The sequence below is a fragment of the Argiope bruennichi genome, chromosome 7 (genome assembly GCF_947563725.1).
Source record: "Argiope bruennichi chromosome 7, qqArgBrue1.1, whole genome shotgun sequence".
NCBI lineage: Eukaryota > Metazoa > Arthropoda > Arachnida > Araneae > Araneidae > Argiope > Argiope bruennichi.
Genome location: NC_079157.1, coordinates 32,434,646 through 32,454,990, shown reverse-complemented (window position 1 = coordinate 32,454,990; position 20,345 = coordinate 32,434,646). Strand labels below are relative to the sequence as shown.

Here is a 20,345-nt window from a genome sequence, read left to right as displayed (position 1 = left end):
GGTGACTTTAATATGCATTAAGCCACAATACACAAAGGTTCTTTTGTTTTTATCTTTAGAATTAGTTTTTAAATCTGTAAGCCTCCAGTCGTGATGCCAAGACTGTTTCCAGAACACTGTGTGTATCCTTCAACATTTCAGAAAGAATTTCAAAGCAATATAATGGAATTAAAAAAATACAAAAAATTGGTATAAAAGAAAAACTGTACTTAACATTTCCTTGCGAGCTTCCAATGTACATAATAAATAATGCGATAAATGTAATATAAAAATACGAGAAATTAATAGTTTTTTTTGTATATTTCTTATATTTTTAGAAACTCGAAAGAGGATATTTTTATGCATAATAATTACAGAGCTATAACAATTAAACTAACTTTGAATTTTGCCTAAAATAATTTGAAATAAATACATTTATTCCAAATAATACTAAAAAAAAGGAAGAAAAAGAAAAGAAATTACTCTAAATTCTAAAATTATTTTTCTCTTGTGGAATTTTTTAAATAATTTTTTTCTTGATAGAAAAGCGATTGAACATTTACTAATATCTCAAATTATGTAACACTTTTATGCTAATATATTTTTGATTTTATTCTGCCGAAATATTGATTTTATTCTGAAAATTAATGTTATCAGGAACTTTTCTAAGTCGGTTAAAAAGGGAATAGATTTCTTAGAGAAGAGTCAGTTCAGCGATTACACTTCAAGAACTTTCTAAAGGGTCTATTGGTGGGAAAAATGTATAATGGTCTATTAAATCATTGTGTCTAAAAACAGTGTGATAAATGCACTATTTTTAAGCTGCGATACAGCCCTTTTTTATGAGGAAAAAAGTGTTGTCTGCTTTCTGTTGCTAAACAGATGTTCACTACAACTACATCTCATTGAAAATGCAACACTTCTAGATGCTCACAAGATTTATTATTATTATTATTGCAAAACAAGTTACTAGGAGCAATTTTAAAATTTATAAAAAACGACAAATTTACTGAATAAAAATATATTAATTTATATTTTTTGTAAAATGGTATATTATTATATTAAAGTGCTATATTATTAACATTCAAATCCAAACTAATAACTGGATGGAAAGAAATAATGACCCTCTAACAGAAAAAAAAAGCATTGTCAAATACAAAATTAAAATAAAAATACCGAAAGAGAATATTAGCAACGATCTCCAACGGCACCGCGATGTGAGAATAAAACAAATCAGCATAAATATAAAATAAGGAAATTTGAAGAGTTCAGCTCATTGACCTTTACTACAATAAAAAAAATGTAAATAAAACATGAAAATTACGATCCAATAACTAATTTTTTTTTTGAGAATTAAAACTGGTTATTGGATCGTATGTTTTATGAGAAATAGATAAATCAGTCACTTTAAACATCTATAATTATTTAAATAATTTTATACAAAATATTTTTATACAAAAGTAGAAAAATCAGATGTGTAAAATCGGCCAGTGATTAATCGCCAGAAATCACACGATAATAAGCTCTATCTTAACTACTGTTGGCCAATGGCATGCTGTTAATAATACAATGGCATGGAGTTTGGTTTCGGTTTTTAATAATATGCTACGATCACATACAACTCTTATGTATGAAAATAAAAATCTGACCTTTCGTGGCATTCAAGGTCTTTCCCAATGTCCTCAATTTTATGCGTGAAAAGGGAGATAACATTTTTACTAGAGTACACGGTAAAGCTTCGGCAAGATCACTCCCACTGAATTTGGAATTAAAAGTTCAGTTCGATTAGGAAAATAGTAAAAGATGCAATTATTTCCATTAAAAATATAACGATATAATAACTCCATTATAAAACGACAATTTCATATGATTTTATATCAATTCTCTTCAAGTTAAATTTGAATTATAAGAACTATTGCATCCTACCAAATTTTATTTTAGTTAAAAAAAATATAACAATGATGAAATGACGAAAAAAAATCAGTAATACATATACTAATACTCATATTGCACTTCAGCAGTTTTGTATAGTCAATATATATTTTCAGGTTTATAAAAGAAATTTATAATTATGCAAGCAGTTATGGCAGTAACAAATTAACTATGCTTTTAGAAACAGTTTTAGATTTGAACACAGGATAAAAGCAAAGAATAGAAAGCATTTTTAGTTTTATAATAACGGCATAGAATTTTAAAATATAATTTTAACTCCATCACTGGAGTTTTATTAGAAATCGGAGAATGACACTAAAAGAATATTTCAGTCTCAGCAACATTAGAAAATAGATATAACCAATATCTTATTCTATTTACAAGTAGTAAATAATGAAATATTTATTGATTAATTATTAAGGCATAATCTAAAATATTTGTGCTTTTATATTAACCAGCACTCGTTTTAAGTCTCAAACTATTTGTAAATATATATGTGACCGTTAAAGTGTGAAATTCGTTATTTCATAGAATAACTAGGCATTTCATGAAATAACTAGACAAGACAGTTAAAGAATTTAAAATTATTGAATTCTACGATTTCACTAAGTATTCTATAAAATAACGATTACTTGATCGTTAATTTATGAAATATGGAACTCGAAAGTTCTTTGAACCGGTTTAGTCCATTTTGAACCGCTTATAGTTTTTTGAAATGAATATTGACACAACGCTTCGACTGTTGCAATAGCTCCAAGTTGTTGCACTGGGCAAGGATTTAAAAAGTTCTCGTGTAAAAAAAAATGTGTAATAGTAAAAAGTGTGCTTGTTTCAAAAATATTATGCAATGCAATTCAAAATGTCATCACAGAAATTCTTGTTCTATTAAGTAATGAAAAGTAAAATAAAGGTATTTCGTAAAATTTAAAGTAATATTCTCTTATGTTTTTGTTTGAAAAAGTTTACACAATGTTTTGATGAAGCAACAGTTGTTTTAACAGCACATATTTTTTCGATAATATTTCAGCATAACTATTTCTGGAACACATTCTTTTTTCCTTTCTGTTTAATTAATGTTAGCAATATGAGCAATAATAAATTATATCTGTTTTCCCTTATTATTTGTCAATTAATAATCCGCAATAGGAATAAAATGCATTTTTCGAGAGCTATTTTTAGCTATTTGTGATCAATTAATTTATAAAATAACTTTGAAATTGTTTATTTTTCACTTTAACGGTCTATCATTAGTTATTTCATAGAATAACTAGGTAAAGTATGAAATTTTTTTTTATCTATTATATACTTTAACTGACTTGTCTAGTTATTTTATGAAATACCTAGTTATTCTATGAAATAATTGAATTATACCTTTTAATGGTAACATATACATTTTAATGCATTTCTTAAAAAAATAACTTCAATTTGAAACACTTAATAGAAAATTTATAAAATCTGTTATTTAGATGTCAAATGAAAAAAAAAATAAATCCTGACGTCTAGTAAAGAATTTCATAAGGAAACACAGAACATTTTGATGTTTTATTTTGCTCTGTAATCCTGGGTGTTTTAATACAAAAGCTTTAAAATTTATTATTATTCTTTTAAAATACTATAGATATTGAATGCTTTATAATTAAATTTATGTTTTCACCTAATAAAACCGGTTAAAGCTAACGAAAAATAACACCCAACTTTGATTTTCATCACAATATAATACATAATAAAACGTGATGTATGATTCATACTGTCCCCAGAACAATAGTTTTATAAAAATGGAGCCCGAATCTAATAAAAACCATTCCTTTTAAATTGCATATCTCGGCATATATTCTAGCCTGTTGAACACAAGACAAGCTGGATAACTTTCTATTCTTTATTTTCTTTTATAGAAAAGAATTCTTTGAAATGCATTTTACACCTAAATATTGAAGAAGCTTCTAAATGCTTTATGACACGCAAAAACAAATTTACGACACCATTTTTCTATCCCAAGTCATAACACGAAGAGTTTTTGGCATAAAGCCAATTCTTTACTATGAAAACACGAGCATTGAAATAGATATAATTTTTTTCATCATTGGAAGCTTTTTTTTATCGTTTATTTTTATTTTTCAGTCCCCTCCCTCTCTTCGAGCACTTGCTGTGAAATAACACACGCGACGAAAAACAAATACATCTTTTACCTGTAGAGCAAACAGGCTGTATCGTCACGAATATGTATTTATTTGCGTGTTTGGAGGCACCATCACACAAGTGTAGGAAATCATGATCTTAAAATAATGCTTTCAGCGCATTGCATCAGGTGTTGCAACATGAGTAACTAGAAACGAATTCGTAAGCGAAATATTTAAGGTTGAAATACAAAAATCATAACTTAAACTAGTATAATGATACTTATAAAAAAAACGGTTTGTATATCCTATACAAATTGGGTCTAGATCTGTTTTCATAAAACAATATGATAAAAGCTTTTTTCATCTGAGACCAGTATAATTAATATTCATAAATATTTTTTTGTTTTGCTTTCGTTTAATTACTTCGATATTAATTTTAAAAAACTAGCTATTCGAAGTAATTCCCTTTTTACGCAATTTTCAAAATAATCAAATGTTAGATTAAAAAAAGTGTCAACTGTTTTGAAACTTAAATTCTTGTTAAAATTTGTTGATTTTGTATAAAATAATTTTCTGATAATTATTTTATCTCTAACTGATTTTAAACCAGATACATTGTAATGTGTTTCTTTTTCTTGCCATACTGATACTGCTTTTTGATAGTAGAGAAAAATTATTATATTTAACCGAATTGAAACATTTTTATTTGCAACTTGATGGTAGAGATATCATATAAGTTTTTATAGCTAAATGTCAGAGTATGCATTAATTTGAACCTTTTTCAGTCTATCAATTGAATTTTAAACGAAGGGACACCATTTTTAGACGCATTTCAATGAATTTTGAGTTTTAAAATTTATAAAATAACATGGTTCTATAAAGACAAAAATTTAAAAAATTTTTCAAACAACCTGTTCGGTAAATATCATAATCTAAATCTGTTAATAGACATTTAGCAGACGATTCCTTTTCAGACATTTTATAACTGCTACCATTTTTATTTTGTTAAAACATTAAAAAGTAAAAACAAACGATTTTTTCTTTGATAAACATATTTTGTTAATATTATTTCGTTTATTTTTTGTATAATAGCTGATGATCAATTGTAAACCTTCTGGAATCTGGCAATGTTTATAAGATACGCTGTTAAGTTGAAAGTATAAACAAGCCGAAGGAATTTTAAATTGATTGGAATATTATTTTAGTTGTAAGAATGTAAGATGCTCTGCAAGCTATAGTTTGAAGCTTAAGAAAACGGATAGTTTTCTAGAAAGCATGCAAAACAACCGTTATCACAATAAGGTATTATGTAAAGAAATTATTTCTTGCTTTAAAGCCTGCAAATAATTTGTAAGCCAGAAAACTCAAAAATTTTCCATTTAACTAATTTTAAAAACAATTAAGATTTCCCTAACTTTTTAAATAACAAAATATATGCCGGTTGCAAAACTCTTATTATAAAGCAACATAATAAGAGTTTGCTTTATACAAAGACAATTCGGTTGCATCTTATGAAATAGATTATATTGCATTATATGAAATAGATTATATCCAAAAGCAAAATTTAACTAGGCAGTCAGGTTAAGAAAGATTCTTTAAGCAGGTCAATTCAAAACTTCATTTTTTAGCTAATAAATAAATAAGTTTGTAAAAAAATATAAATTCCATGAATAATAAAATATTAGGATAATATTAACACTTTATCAAATATAATAATCAAGTTAGGTTCTTACCTGGTTCGTTACGTCTACTTAGTTATTAAAATATTTCAAACGCTGAACATCTACTATAAGCTTGCTTTATTTATCTGTTATGGCCGAATTACATAATAGATAAATTTAAAAAAAAGACATTCACTAAGTTAATGAAATAAAAAATACTAATATAAAATTGCACATTAACACGTAAAAAATGTGATGAGATGCGATCATTATAATTAAAAACCATTTTATTAAAAGATGGATTTCAAAGTGTGCACTGCTAAATCCACCACTGATTGGATCAAAATTAATTTAAAATCATATACATGGGCCTAATAACATTTTTTTTTTCAAAATTTACACAATTTAAAAAAAAAATATTTTCTAGGGATTCCAGAATTTTATAGCATTATTGTAAAATTATACCAAAATTTTTCAAATTATAAACAAAAGGCTGTTGGCATTCACAGATGATCGATAGCATGATGCATCTATAATAGAAAAGCCTAGATACATCGTGCTATCAAACATTTCATTTGCACTTTATTATATTAAATTGTAGCAAAAGTCAATGAGCGGAGGTCTGCAATTTTTATTATCTTATGTTTATGCTGATTCATTATATTTTCTCTTCACAGACCGAATCGTAATTCGTTGATAATATTTCCCTTCAGCAAATTTTTTTTAAATATTTGTATTCAGCACTGCATTTTTTTTTTCTGTTAGTGGATCACTATTTATTAAATCCGCTTTTTAAAAATTGTTTTCGATGTGAGTGTTCGGGAATATTATGATAGAGAAGACCCCTCTAGAAGAAAACAAAACTTCCAATATCAATATATAGCTACATCTAAAGTAAACAATAAATAATATATTTTTTTTCTCAAGCTCTCTGACAGTGTGCATGTGATTTTCTGCTCATTAGTTAATTATGTTCACATATATTAGAGTATTGTAACTGTTGAAAAATTCCAACTGGAGATTTTGACAAATCTCCACGTTTTAGACCTCTTTGAGTTTGAAAAATATATTATTGGAAAATGCCAATCTCTCAGTCTGTGACAAAGATAACTCAAAAACGATTTGAGAGGGACTGATAAAATTTGGCATATATTCGTCATACCAAATTTGGCGATTTCTAATAAATTTTGAGCAAAATTCATTCAGTGGAAGTCTGTTTGCCTGACTGTTCGAATATTGGGTAACATGAAAAATAATAACAATAATAATAATAATATAGAAAGCTGGGTTGATAAAATTAGTTAGAGATTTAACATCTGTATTATGGACACCTGTCAAATTTTGTGCCAAATCCAACCCGGGGTTAACCGTTTATTTGTCAATACTTTCAGAAACTTGTAAATGCGATAACTCAAAAATGGAACGACTATAATATCTCAAATTTGGTATGGGATTTTGTTAAAACAAATGTAGTTATATGTCAAAATACAAATTCGATTTTTTCGAAAACTTTTATCCGCATACCAAGGATTAATTGCCAAAAAATCCCAAAAAGGATAACATGATGGATTCAGTCAAAATGCTAAAATCACGCAAAAGGTTAATATTTCGTCACTATTGTACGCCAATTCCATGCAAGGCGTTAAAATCTCTGGGATAACATTTTTAATAAAGAGTATAGGAGAGACCATTCCAAGAGTTTGTGATAATCAAATATGAGATATTATGAAAAGGATGACGGACACATCTTCTAGTATATTACTAATATTGAAAAGCCACAGTTATCGAATACTTTCTTGTTATCACCAAAGAGTGACACAAAGTTCAACATTTTACTGGGACTGGGTCACTGTTTTTGTAAAGTGGATGGAACCGTGCTTAATACATTATATATCTTTTTTTTTCCTTCAACAATACTTATCAACTCATTTTACATGATTATCATTATAATATTGTTGAAGTGAGGAAAAAAAGTTAATAATTTATTTGTAAAATATTAACTATGTACATGCGAATTATCTATGTAATACATAATTACAATGTATAGATAAAAACAATGCTTAATCGCAGTGTTCATTTCGAAGTAATGACGTTTTTAATGTGACATGTTTTTGAAAAGCAAAATTCATTCTGAAATGAATATCAAAATACTAATCTCAAACAATAATAATGAAACGGAAAATAAATATCAATCCCACTGTCGTCGATTTCAACATTACAAATTCAATAATCTTTCAGAAAAATAATGAAGACTTTTCAAGGATAATAAATATTTATATTTATCCGGATTTATCATACGAAAGTTTTTTTGTTTCATTAATTCCGTTCTCTAGACTATATTAGTGGGAAAAGCAAAATATTCTATGCTAAAGAGCAGACTCAATTGTTAAAAGTGTTTTTGAAATCTTCCAATTTCTAAGAATCGATATTAGACTTTTTTAAAACACATTTAACGATAATTTTTTAAAATATTATCTTTGTTTTAACAAATCAAAACTGCATAAGTAATAATCTTGTCAAACCACCTATTTACACGTAAAAACTATATATTTCTGCAAATCATTTCTGGTGTAAGTAGAATTCTTTTCTCTTATAAAGAAAGTATAGCAATCGTCAAAAAATTCGAACTCGAAATTTTGACGAATCTCCACATTTGGACGTTCTGACTGTTTGAATCGAATTTAATATGATAACTATCAAACGAAGAGAACTAGATGAATAAAATTAGGTACACAGATTTAACATCTATACTGTAGACATTTAAATTTTGAGTCAAATCCAATAAAGGGGTTGAACGTCTGTTGTTCTGTATTTTTAGAAACATGCAAACTCAAAGGCGCAATGACTTAAATATGTTGAATTTGGTATGGGAGTTTAGTAACTACAAGAGTAGTTCTGTATCTAACTTTTGTTTCAGTCAGTTGGAAAAAGCGCATCGAAAACACAGATTTGATTTTCGGTTTTTCTATTAACCACATGCCAGGGATAAATCGCCAAGGCTGACACGATAATTTGAGTAAAAATGCTAAATGCACGCCAAAGGTTAATATTTCTTAACTATTGTACGCCAATGTTATGCAAGACGTTCTCTGCGATAATACTTTTGTTAGAATGTATGCAAGGAAGTTTTGAGAAGACCAGGCCAGCTGGTTTTTCAGCTATTCAACATCATATTTCATGGAAATATATTTTGCAATCAACAAAGACTGAATGTTGCAATCACTTTTTGGTCTAAAGGGAATAATACTTCCATTATTTTCTTTATCGATGAATAGCGTAGCAAAAATAAATGAATATCTATAAAATTTATATAATCAGATGCAATTAATAAATAATCAGATGCAATTATAATGCGAGACGATTTTTACAATTCATTATTTGGTTTCGAAATTAAAGAAACTATTGTGAGGAAAAGATGGAAAATCTACATTCGATTGCATCGATAAAATTGTATTTCGAAAGCATCTTTCAGGAAGTTACAAAACTCGATTAAAAAAATTCTTGGAAGTTCCTTCCAGATTTTTTTAAAATTTTGAAAAACAAGATTCATTAAAATTATCTCCCAACTTCGCATCTGATTATACTGCAGAAATGCAGCTGGGAAAAGTTACCAATGTTTGTGTATTTGATGAAAATTAGCGTAAGTTCCGAATTTAAAAGATTGAGACATTGATTAGGAATCCCCCCCCCTTATTTTTTAGAAATGTCTACTTGAATAAGTATTTATTATGTAGATGAACTGTAGAGTAACTTTTAATCTAAACCGATTCAAAATGATAACCCTTACAGGTTTCTATTTGATTTCCAACTGAATCTGTGGCGGATTAGGAAATTTTACATGCATCCTTGGACCATTGCACATTATGAAACCTCTCTCTTTTTGATCAATTTAATTTCACATTTCTACTCATTTTTAAATCAAACATTTTTATTATTTATTGTAAGTTAATTTGTTTTCTTTTCAGAAGGATTGTAAAAATGTTTATGCTTATGTTTTTATTTTATTACTACTTCCCGATATCCACGTTTGAGTCCTATATTATTAAAACCAGACGTTCGCTGCTTATAAATATTGAAATAATTAAATGAGCGTAATGAAACAAATTAGAACTTGACTAGTTATACTTGACAAAGTTCTAGTACTATCTTTATATGTTTTATAATTAATAGAATTTCAATTTCCGTACTGTGGGATTATTTTCGCCAAACCCGATATTATCGCCAAAAGGTAGCCAAAAGATAACGAAAAGGTTGGCGCATTTTCGCAAGCGTTTACCCGTCGACGGGATAATCCCAAAGTACCTTAATTTTTTACAAATTCGGCAACTAAAATTTAAAAAAATATCACGCTGCTAAGGGATCTTAGACCTAACTGGAAATCCACCACTGATTTCCTTGATGGAAATGGGCAACGATCCACAAATAATTTTTAACATAACGAAATAAAATAATGGTTTTTGTGTCCTCCCAAAGTATATAAAAGGATTATAGAAAAATTGCCTTTTTTTTAAGGCAAAATTTTAAAATACATTTTAATTTCTGTTGATAAAATTTCCTACATTTCCAAAAGAATGAAATGAATTTTACCGGCCGATTTCATTTGAAGAAATAGAACAAACGAGCACGAAGAAGAACATTTTAATTCGAGTTAGCGTAATAAATTATGGCTTGACAACGGATTCTAAAACCTTCCGCGCTTTTGCGCATGCGTTAGGATGGGTTCAATTCGGGGTGAGAGGGAAGATGAAAGGAGGAGATGTTTACATTTAACAATAAAATAAACTCGGATTACTCGCAGATTGAATTAAAAAACTACTGTCAGAAACGACACGAAATTCACATACACGTTGAAAAAAAATGAACAAAAAAGTATCTAAGAGGGGGTGGGGATCAAGGTCAAAGAGTAACGAAGAATTTCGGAAATGCGCTCATCCTTCCGCGTCTCTCCCCTTAATAAGACATAATCGTCGAAAAGTGGCCGTCTCAGAATACTGAAACGAACAGGAAAGCATTTTGGCTGACTCTTAATAAAGCATTCTAGAAGAAAATAAATAAAACTTCCATTTATTTATTTCCAATAAACACCGGGTATTTTTTACTTTGTTATAAAAAGTAAAATATACACATTTAAAAAAAAATCAACATAATAAAAAAATGTGAAAATAAGGAAATGAACAACTTACCCATATTGGCTTCCAATCATGAAAGGATATGACGCCCGTAGCGTGGAAGGAAAACCTGAAAGCATAAAATCTATATCTTGGTCAATCAGAAATGAAGGCAGTGCAAAAAAATCATTTGGATAGTAAAATTCGGTACTTTGGGATTATCCCATCGACGCTCGCGAAATGCGCCAATTCTTTGGCGCCATCATAATGAAAAGTAATTTGCGGTTATTGGTGTAAAGCTACCTTTTGGCGACAATATCGGGTTTGGCGAAAATGGTCGACGGGATAATCCCAAGTACCTAAAATTCTGCATTGCTTTTCAATAACAACATATTTAGCCATACTTTTTAAAACTAAATGCATATTTTAATTGAGTTATTATTAATTCAACCACTTTATTCCACAAGAAATATTGAGTCTCTTTTGAAAGTTTTAGTTAGCCCTTTCAAAATTGGACTAATATGCAGAAACATTCAGAGTTCATTCTGCTTTTGATAATGATAGCTTTCTAAAGCTAAATAATAACCTATCGTGATTAGAGGTAGGAAAAAAAAATATTGCTCTATATATCAATCCTGTTATGAAAGGGCACAGTTTATTTCGAAAAACAACAACAACACAGATCTTACAGTATTGTCTATTGATGAAATGAATACATAAATATTAAATAAAATGGAATTTAAAACTGAGAATTTACAATTTTTTAATTCTGTGTTTCTGTTTCGTAGTTTCAACAAAACAACATTCAAGGCAGTGTGCCAGCTAGAGTTCAGTAAAGCACTAGGAAAACAATCACAAAGTCTATTATCATCCGTTTCCATAGAAACGGTCCTCAGCTCATTTTCAGTTAGTGACAGTAATGCCGGGTTTACACTTGGCCAGTCATAAGCCAGCCAGTTGGCAGCGCATGCGTAGAAAGGTTGAAAAATGCTGCTTAGTTGATGACAAGTAAATGTTCCCGATAGGACAATATGCCGCCATATTGTATATTTTTCTTACTGCGCATGAGTTTATAAAATTTGGCGATTTCTTTGGCGTGAAAAAATTGATCACTTATCATAGATTAATTAAGACTTTCCTTTTGCTCTTTGTTCTTTCTGATGTGAGGATGTGTGTTTTTTTTTCCATTTTATTAGCCATTTTGTTCCTATAGTTTTCCGAATTTAGGTATGTTGACCCTTTTTTTCATTTTAACATGTTTATTTGTGTAAATATCAAACATTTTAATACAATACGCAGTAAAAATAAAAAAAAAAAATGCAGGATGCCAAAACGACTATTTGTGATCAAGCATAGAATGTCTGAATCTATCTTATGAAATTGTGGCAAACATAAATCAGTCCCTTTCCACGCATGCGCGGCCCACTGGCCGGCTTATAACTGGCCGAGTGTAAACCCGGCATAAAAGAAGATAATTTAACTAAGAAGGTAATATAAAATAATTACATTTATGATGTACCAGCTGTTTATAAATTCTTCTGCAAATATCCTGTTCTAAATCCGACTAAAAGCATGTATGGTATGACATATTATGTAATTTAAGAAAATAATTATTAACTTTAATTCTTCACTAAGAATGACCAATGAAAATACGCATCGCATGAGACAGAGGTAAAACAAGCATTATCTGTATATTATATAAAAAATTTATGAAAACATTGCTTTTATTCGCTTCTGATTGGTACTGTTGCATCAGCATTTAGTTATACTATAAATAAAACTTTTCTATTTACCAAAATACTGGAACATCAGATTTTTTTTAATCCGAAAAATTGATATGGAACCAAGCAAATTTGCTTGTGTGACAAAATAACGCTCATTGTTGTAAAAATAGATCTTTAATATTTACAAAAAGTTCGGAAAAAAATTCTTAAATTATCGTTTGCGTTTTTTCCAGAAATCGTTGAGTTGTTTAAATCAAATCGTGCACGCGACAGGTAGATAGTCATCTGACCCATGACATTTGAGGTTTGTTTTACCAATATTGTTTGAAATATTTAATGAAAATTATTATTACGTTATAGTAAGTATTTTTATTGCACTTGACGGGGAAATGAGGACAAAAAAAAAAAAAAGGAAAAGTAAAGCCTTAATTAAACCCAAATAAGTTTAAAACAATATTATTTGTTAATTCTACTTTTAGACACACCATTTATGGCAACTCTAAGGACTCATTTTCCGATTTGTTTATCTTTTTCGAGTAACGGAAATGTTATACTCTTAGTTAGCAATCATCTGAATGCTTAAGGAATACACATGTTAATCCTGCATTGTTTTTTAAAAATAGTATTGGGACATCCAGCGATATCCGATGAAGAAAATTGCGAAGAAAGAGTGCGCAAGTATTTGGCAATTTAAAAAAAAGCAGCAATTTAAAAAAAGTTAGTAGCAAAATTGAAAAATTGAGTCAACATCTAGATATTGGAGATACGAGCAAATGCTTTGAGTTTTGAATCGGAAGCAGGAATATCGGAAAATGCATGATCTCATTATGGAAAGTTTAAGCTTCCAGCATTGAACGAATGATCGGTGAAGTTTAAAAACATGCTAACTGTAAATGACGAACACCGCGTTCAGTATCGGACAACATCGGGGTTGGTGAGCGAAGGCAAACAAAGGGCAAAGCCCACAAGTTACAGTATATTTAAATAACCTTGAAGATTTCCAGAATATTACAGTAAGTATCAGAAGGAAGTGAATTTATATATAGGTAAACTTTAAAATGAATAGCTTAGCTTTCAGCGAGTTCCTCGTTGTTTCATGAAATAACTGAATAATTTCATTAGTTATTTCATGGAATAACGGATTTATTTCTTAAAAAATAATTTGTATATAAAACTGAATGTGTTTGTTAGAATATCATAATTCCACATATCTTGACGGTTTTGGACAAAATTTGGAGTACGCACTTTTTATCATTTAGAAGACCCCACCCCCACCGAGAGGCAACTCTAAATGAGGATGAGAAGCTTCCGACACGGTGGTTGGTTCTCGCCACCCTAGAATGTATACGAAAAAGTGGTGGTCTGGTTCTTCCCATCGATGACAGGATGTACTTGTACTTTCTTAGGGAAGGATTGTACCATGGCCGGAGATGGCCCTAAGGGCTCAACAGTTCCCTTAGGATAGATTCCGCCAGTGTTGCTGTAGTGGCGGTCCGGACATTCAGTATTTTTTATCCGTGGGCCTTCGGGCGGGTCAGAGCGTCAGCGATATGATGTATCATTTAGAAGAATCAGTTGTACAAATAAAAAGTTTATACGCTTATATAGAAGGGAAAGGGCAAAATAAGTTTAGAAAGAATTAAGTTTCGACAACTACAGATTTTTCTGTCTCTTTTCAATATCTTAATATTTGAAATTCAGGTATTTTTTTCCTTCTTTTTTAACAGTTACTCTCATATTAAACATATAAATATTTGCTCATTTTCAATTAGCTAGATAGTTAGTTTCAGTTAGCCTCAATAAAAGAAAATTTGAATAACATGGATCGGAACAGCTTTGATATACAGTCATTTTCGCCAAAAAAAGAGTTTATAGCCAAATTTTAGCGAAATGGCCGAATGTGACGCGAACGGCAGCAATAGCGTAACGGTAGCTAAAGCGCCAACGAAAAATTGCCAACCTCGCAAAGCGCCAAATGACTGTATATCAAAGCTTAGACCATGGATCCTAAAATAATGTGGGTGTGAAAGCAGATTACAAAAATCAATACGAAACCAAAATTATTTACTAAATAAATACACAACTATTAAAAAATATGGTTATTTTCATATGCTTAGGCACTCCAATGAGTGCACGTAGCATCTTTTTTCATAAAAAAAAATCAGTTTATTATTTAAATTTTAAATTGCCGGAAATTTGTTTTTAATAACTCAAATTAAGATCTCCACGTTCGCTGAATCAAATTAGTATTAAGTGTCTCAGAATTTAAATTTCCAAAAGTAAAATGTTAAAGTTGCTAAAAGAATTGTTAAAATTGTTAAAGTTGCCAGGTATTAATCTAGAAGTTTCATATTTCTCTTATAGTTAGATAAAAGTTGCAGAGATCTACAGTAGCAGCTGCGATGATCTTTTATAAACAGCAAATGATGAGACTATGTAACTTATCAGAAATCATTAGGGTAGCAATTATCATTAATTAAGGACGAAAATCTTAACACCACTTAATGAGTTAAATTTAAGAATCGAAAATTATTTCATGCAAGAAATATATGTATTTTTGTCTCTTCTTACTCATGTAGATTAGTTTATGTTAACGTCCCTTTTTAAAGCAATACTAGGGCTACTTTGGGGAGGACCTCGTAATTTTGAACCGCGGTTAGATGACGAGGTTGCCTTGAGTTGGCACCCATCCCCTCTCCAAACTTCTACACCACACCAGAGGAGGACGTTTGGTCCCGGAGAATCTTACACATAAAGAACAAATAAACGCAGGCCGAACTACAAGTACGGTGGCTAGATTTTACTGCAGCCCAAAATTTAAAGCCTTTATTGTACAGAATTTAATATTAAATTGAATAGGTGGATGTCACTAGTGTTTTAATTTTTGCCTTTGAGTACCAGCGCAGATGTCGTCCTCGTCATCTGACCGCAGTTTAAAATTACGAGGTCTGTCTCAAAATAGCCTTAGTGTTGCTTTAAAACGGGACGTTAATATTACTAAACTTTCCTCCGAGTATACAAAAAACAAATAATAAAAAAAAAAACCATGAATTGTATGATTTGGCTTTGAAGAGCAAAATAGCACTTCCAAGACAAAAATCGAAGAATGATAACTAAATGCATTCACAATATTTATTAGAAAATGTACCAGTTACCTTACTAGGTGCGATATTAAACATAATTAGTTCATTTTATCCAATTAATGAATCCGAGTTGTCTTCTGTGCCCTTAAAGCAACCTGTCAAATATGGGCATCGTTTCCAAACGACAGGGGCAATATAAACCAAACTTTGAACGCCTTTTTTTTTTTTTTTAAGGAAAAGGGGAAGAATATTGTCATTTTTACTAAATGAAAATGTTATTAAATATTAAATTAGAAATTTTGCCATTTTTTGTAGTAACCAGAGCAAATTATATTTTCAAATTTTGCTTCGTCAGTGTACCAAATTAATTTCCGGCAATTTTTTCTTCATTTTTTCTTTATTTTCTTCTATTATCCGGAAGAAATTAAATGTCTGGTCTATTCTATAACTTTTTTTTTTGAAAATTTGTTTGGTATCGTTTGGAATTTTTTTTAAGTAGTTATTTAACAGCGCCTAAAACATTTTTAAATAAGTCACTAAGATTCAAGGACAGTGAATTAAATGGTGCTGCATAGTAAAAAAAAATGTATTTATTATAGTAATATACATAAAATTAGCTTTTACATTAAAAATCTTATGCATGAAAGTATTTAAATTCCGAACAATGCCGAGTATTCAACTAGCTTAGAATAAAAATTCTAAGATCCAAGTGTCTTTAAAAAGTTTGAAAATTTTATGCATGTTAGTTAAACTTATAAAAAAAACCCTAATGAATATGCCATTCAGAATCATTTTCACATTTTCAACAAAAACGATTAGCTAAATAAGAGGAATCCCATATGATTAGAAATTTCATTTCATATTGCCAAGCTTTGAGGGCAGCATATGTTATCACTCATATTTTCAAACTATCGCATTGGAAAATATTTTTATGAATTAATATTACAGCTTTTCTACAAATTGATATAATTGAAAGATTTACAGTTAATCTTAATAGATGTTGAATGCATGATAGGCCAGTGACTCCCGACATTTTGGCTATAAAATAGGAGGTTCTGGAAAATTCTAGAAATTTAATCTATTAGGACAAAAAATCCACAGATGCTTCTGAAGAATTTCATATGCTGCTTGCAGATTATATAAGACGAAGCGCTCTCATAAGGATAAACTGTCTTTGAAGTACTAATCGAATTGCGAGCTGGTATCGAATTGCGCTATTGACTGTAAAGTGATTTAATAAGCAGTTCTATATCTAAGAATTGTCAGTTTCTAAAAGTAACATTCTGTGCATTCATCTTAGCTGTGTTTTGTCACCAGTGCTCTGTGTTTTTGAGAATTTTCATGAAATAAAGTAACATTTTTTTTCTTTTTCTAAATGATATTTTTGCAGAATTCTTCCCCCTTCAGTTATTGATGATGAATCCAGACTTTTTAATCATAACTAAAGGCTATGTAATGACTTGAATAGTAATTTTGATTTTTGTAAATCGACATAATATTAATAATCTTAAATCTTAAGCCAGCTACTCCGACATGCCCTGAGGCTTACGGAAAAATCTGAATGAACGAACAGTCGCAACAGCAACAGTGGTGGGAACTGTGGTTGAGTCTTAAGAGCCATCACCGGCCACGGTACAACCCTTCCTTTGGGATGCACGTCCAGTCATCTCTGGGAGGAGCCGACCCCCACCTTTTTTTGTACCCACCAGGGTGACGAGAACCAACCACCATGCCGAAAGATTCTCATCCCCAATTACAAGGCTTCCCCAACTGGGTGACACTTAATATTAGTAAAAGAAGTCAAATTAATTTTTATCACAGGTTTATTTAAAATAGGGTAAAACACAACTTTTATGGAACAACGATTCAAATATTTCTAGCAATCATTATCCAGCAGGAATATAAATAAACCCAATAGAGTATATATGTAATGATATTTTAAAATTTAATTTATTTCCAACTAGCCGCCTTTGGCGACCAGCCAGTTCGCCAATCTTAATGTTCGTTAAAATTTTAATAATTAAATATTTTATGCAATTTCTACTTTAATAGCTTCTTCATCAAAATATTTTAAAACTTCAAATTTTGATTATCATATAATTCATTCATAATATTATAAAGGCCTTCAGTCATAACTTAATATGTATCTCTCTCATTTCTTGTTAGCACCCGTAGAATTTATGCTTTAAATTAAAGTGGAAAGAATTTATCTTCAATAATATAATAATATTTTTTACTGAAACAAAGCATTTTTTTATAATCTGATTACTGAAAATAGAGTCACTCAGCGTTTAAACTTTATGGGCACTAAAGAATATCTTTTTTAATTTATGTAATATCTCAAGAGTTGGTCAACAAAATTTTCTTAGATTCATTATGAGCAGATCGATTAATTAACAATGCTTAAATTTAAATGCATCAAACACTAAGAAAATAAAACGAATCGTTTAAAATAAACGGTTGAAAACAGGTTTTAAAAAAACTACTTAAGAAACGATGTACTTAAAACTATAAGCATATACAAAAAATATATAACTAACATAAATACAATTTACTTACAAAAGCATGCAACTAACCCAAAAATAATTTAAATCATCCAACGTTGTCATGGCAACAATCAGAACAGAATGCGCATGCGTGAATTTTCTTCGCCGGTTACGTAACGCAAATACGTGATTTTTTCTACGCCAGTTGGGGTAACGCTATGCGGATTAGAAATTTTTAATTTCCTTTATTCTGTTTTATTTTAATTCAAAATTACTTCAGAATGAATCTGAAAGATTGATTCATTAACAATGTTTAATTTTAAATGCATCAAACATTAAGAAAATAAACAGAACCGATTGAAATAATCCGCCGAAAAATTTTAACCCTAGCCTCATTACTGTTGGGAGAAAAAAACAACTGAAGCCTTTCTCGTTTGGCGCTGGAGATAATGGAAGATTTTTTTGGCGGAAAAGTTGGCGGTGGGGAAAATGGATGATTTTTTTGGCGGGAAAGTTAGTTTTTAATTAATAATTAAAATTCTAATTAAAAATTCGAAAAAAGAAACCCCAGGTGCACATTCCCAACCTCCAAGGTATACATGTACCAAATTTGGTAGCTGTATGTCAAACGGTCTGGCCTGTAGAGCGCCAACACACACACACACACACACACACACACACACACACATTGAGCTTTATTATAAGTATAGATTAATTTCCAAAGTTTTATCTTAAATCAGTCCATATTAATTTAATTCTAAAAAATTATCTTAATTCCTGATCCAATTCCACCTTTATTTATTTAATTAATGCAACAGAAGTTCTGTAAAATTGCTGACATCAACAAGTTCCCACACTCCGAGTAAAGGAATAAAAATTTGTTAATTTGAACCCATTCTTTTAAAAGATCCCTATAATTTCCTTACCTAAATCGACACGTGTAAAGAAATCGCTATCAGAATCTCATAGTATATAATCACGGGGATAAATATTTCATTAGTTTTTCCTCTTTTCGCTGTTATGTCGCTCTGTGTTGTTGTGCTCGTCGCTTCTGCTTGTGCATAAATTGTCTCCCGGGATGGAATAAAAGCGAAGTTTAAAGCTCGAAAGTGACTTCTCACTTTTCGGTCACGTCTCTGTTTAAAAAATTATGGTCACACACACACACACACACACACACACACACACACACACACACACACACACACACACACACACACACACACACACACACACACACACACACACACACACACACTATATTATATATAATAAAAGATAACTCATATGCGACATCTGATAACAGGAGTGACAAAATACAAAACAAAACGATACAAAATTCAAGATAATCGATAATTAAGTACTCATTGCAGTGTAGACACGAAAAAGCAAAACACTTCTCTGTGTACATATATTGTCAGAATGAAATAATCTTGAATTTCTAGCTTGTTAGTTTCGGCGATATAAAAGTATTGTTCGTTTTAGTGATACTTGCTAATATATCTAAATACAGTTGTCTATGAGTTAAAAACAGCAGGTAAAAAGAATAATTTGGTTCTTTGAAGAGTTCATCTTTAAGATTTATTCATAGTCACTGTACAGACATTTTTGAGTGGGAAATGATTTACGATCGTTTTGGGAAGACACAGTTGGATAAGAAAGAGAAAGGTTGATTCATGATGTCTATGAATGGGTTAGTGACAGTGTATTCGTATATGTGCAGTACTGCGTCATTCATTAAGCATTCTTTAGGAGTTAAACATCCTATTGTATGACAGTCGTGTTTTTCGTCAAAATTTATTTATGTTTGGAAAGTCAGATAGATTTAAACAATATAAGAAATAAAAAAGGTACAAATTGTTGCCAACTCCGTTGTCGAATTTGTTAAATATAAATAAAATAAATTTTCCCAACCACTTCTTCAGTGTTTTCACAATGTACTTGTGGACCTTTGTCATTTCTGTGTATGATCCGACAGTATAGAAAATTTTGAACATTATTGGCACAATTTAAATTATAAATAAAGTATTTGTGTCTATTTGATTATGTCATGACAAAAATATCAGGAAACAAATTACACTTTAACACCCTACTCGCCGTTGGAGGCTTTGTATCGAGAAAAAGGGACGTTTGCAATAAAGATAATGCATTGCATCTTATCATTAAATTAATAATGATAATAATAGAAAAGAATATGTGTTTGTGCATAAATCTGTCGGAGTTCGACTGGCTAGACTACTTGACCTAGATTGATC

At 30.0% G+C, this 20,345-nt stretch overlaps 1 protein-coding gene across 2 annotated transcripts in view; it reads right to left on the bottom strand.

Moving 5' to 3' along the window:
• The window catches only part of LOC129975133 (RNA-binding protein 24-A-like), a 191,764-nt gene that overhangs the window by 28,821 nt on the left and 142,598 nt on the right, over positions 1–20,345 (bottom strand). The window contains exon 3 of one of the 2 annotated variants that reach the window (XM_056088084.1): positions 10,873–10,942. In XM_056088084.1, coding sequence (XP_055944059.1) covers positions 10,873–10,942 — 70 coding nt within the window. The remainder of the gene's footprint in view (positions 1–10,872; positions 10,943–20,345) is intronic. The other variant, XM_056088085.1, reaches the window with a different exon arrangement.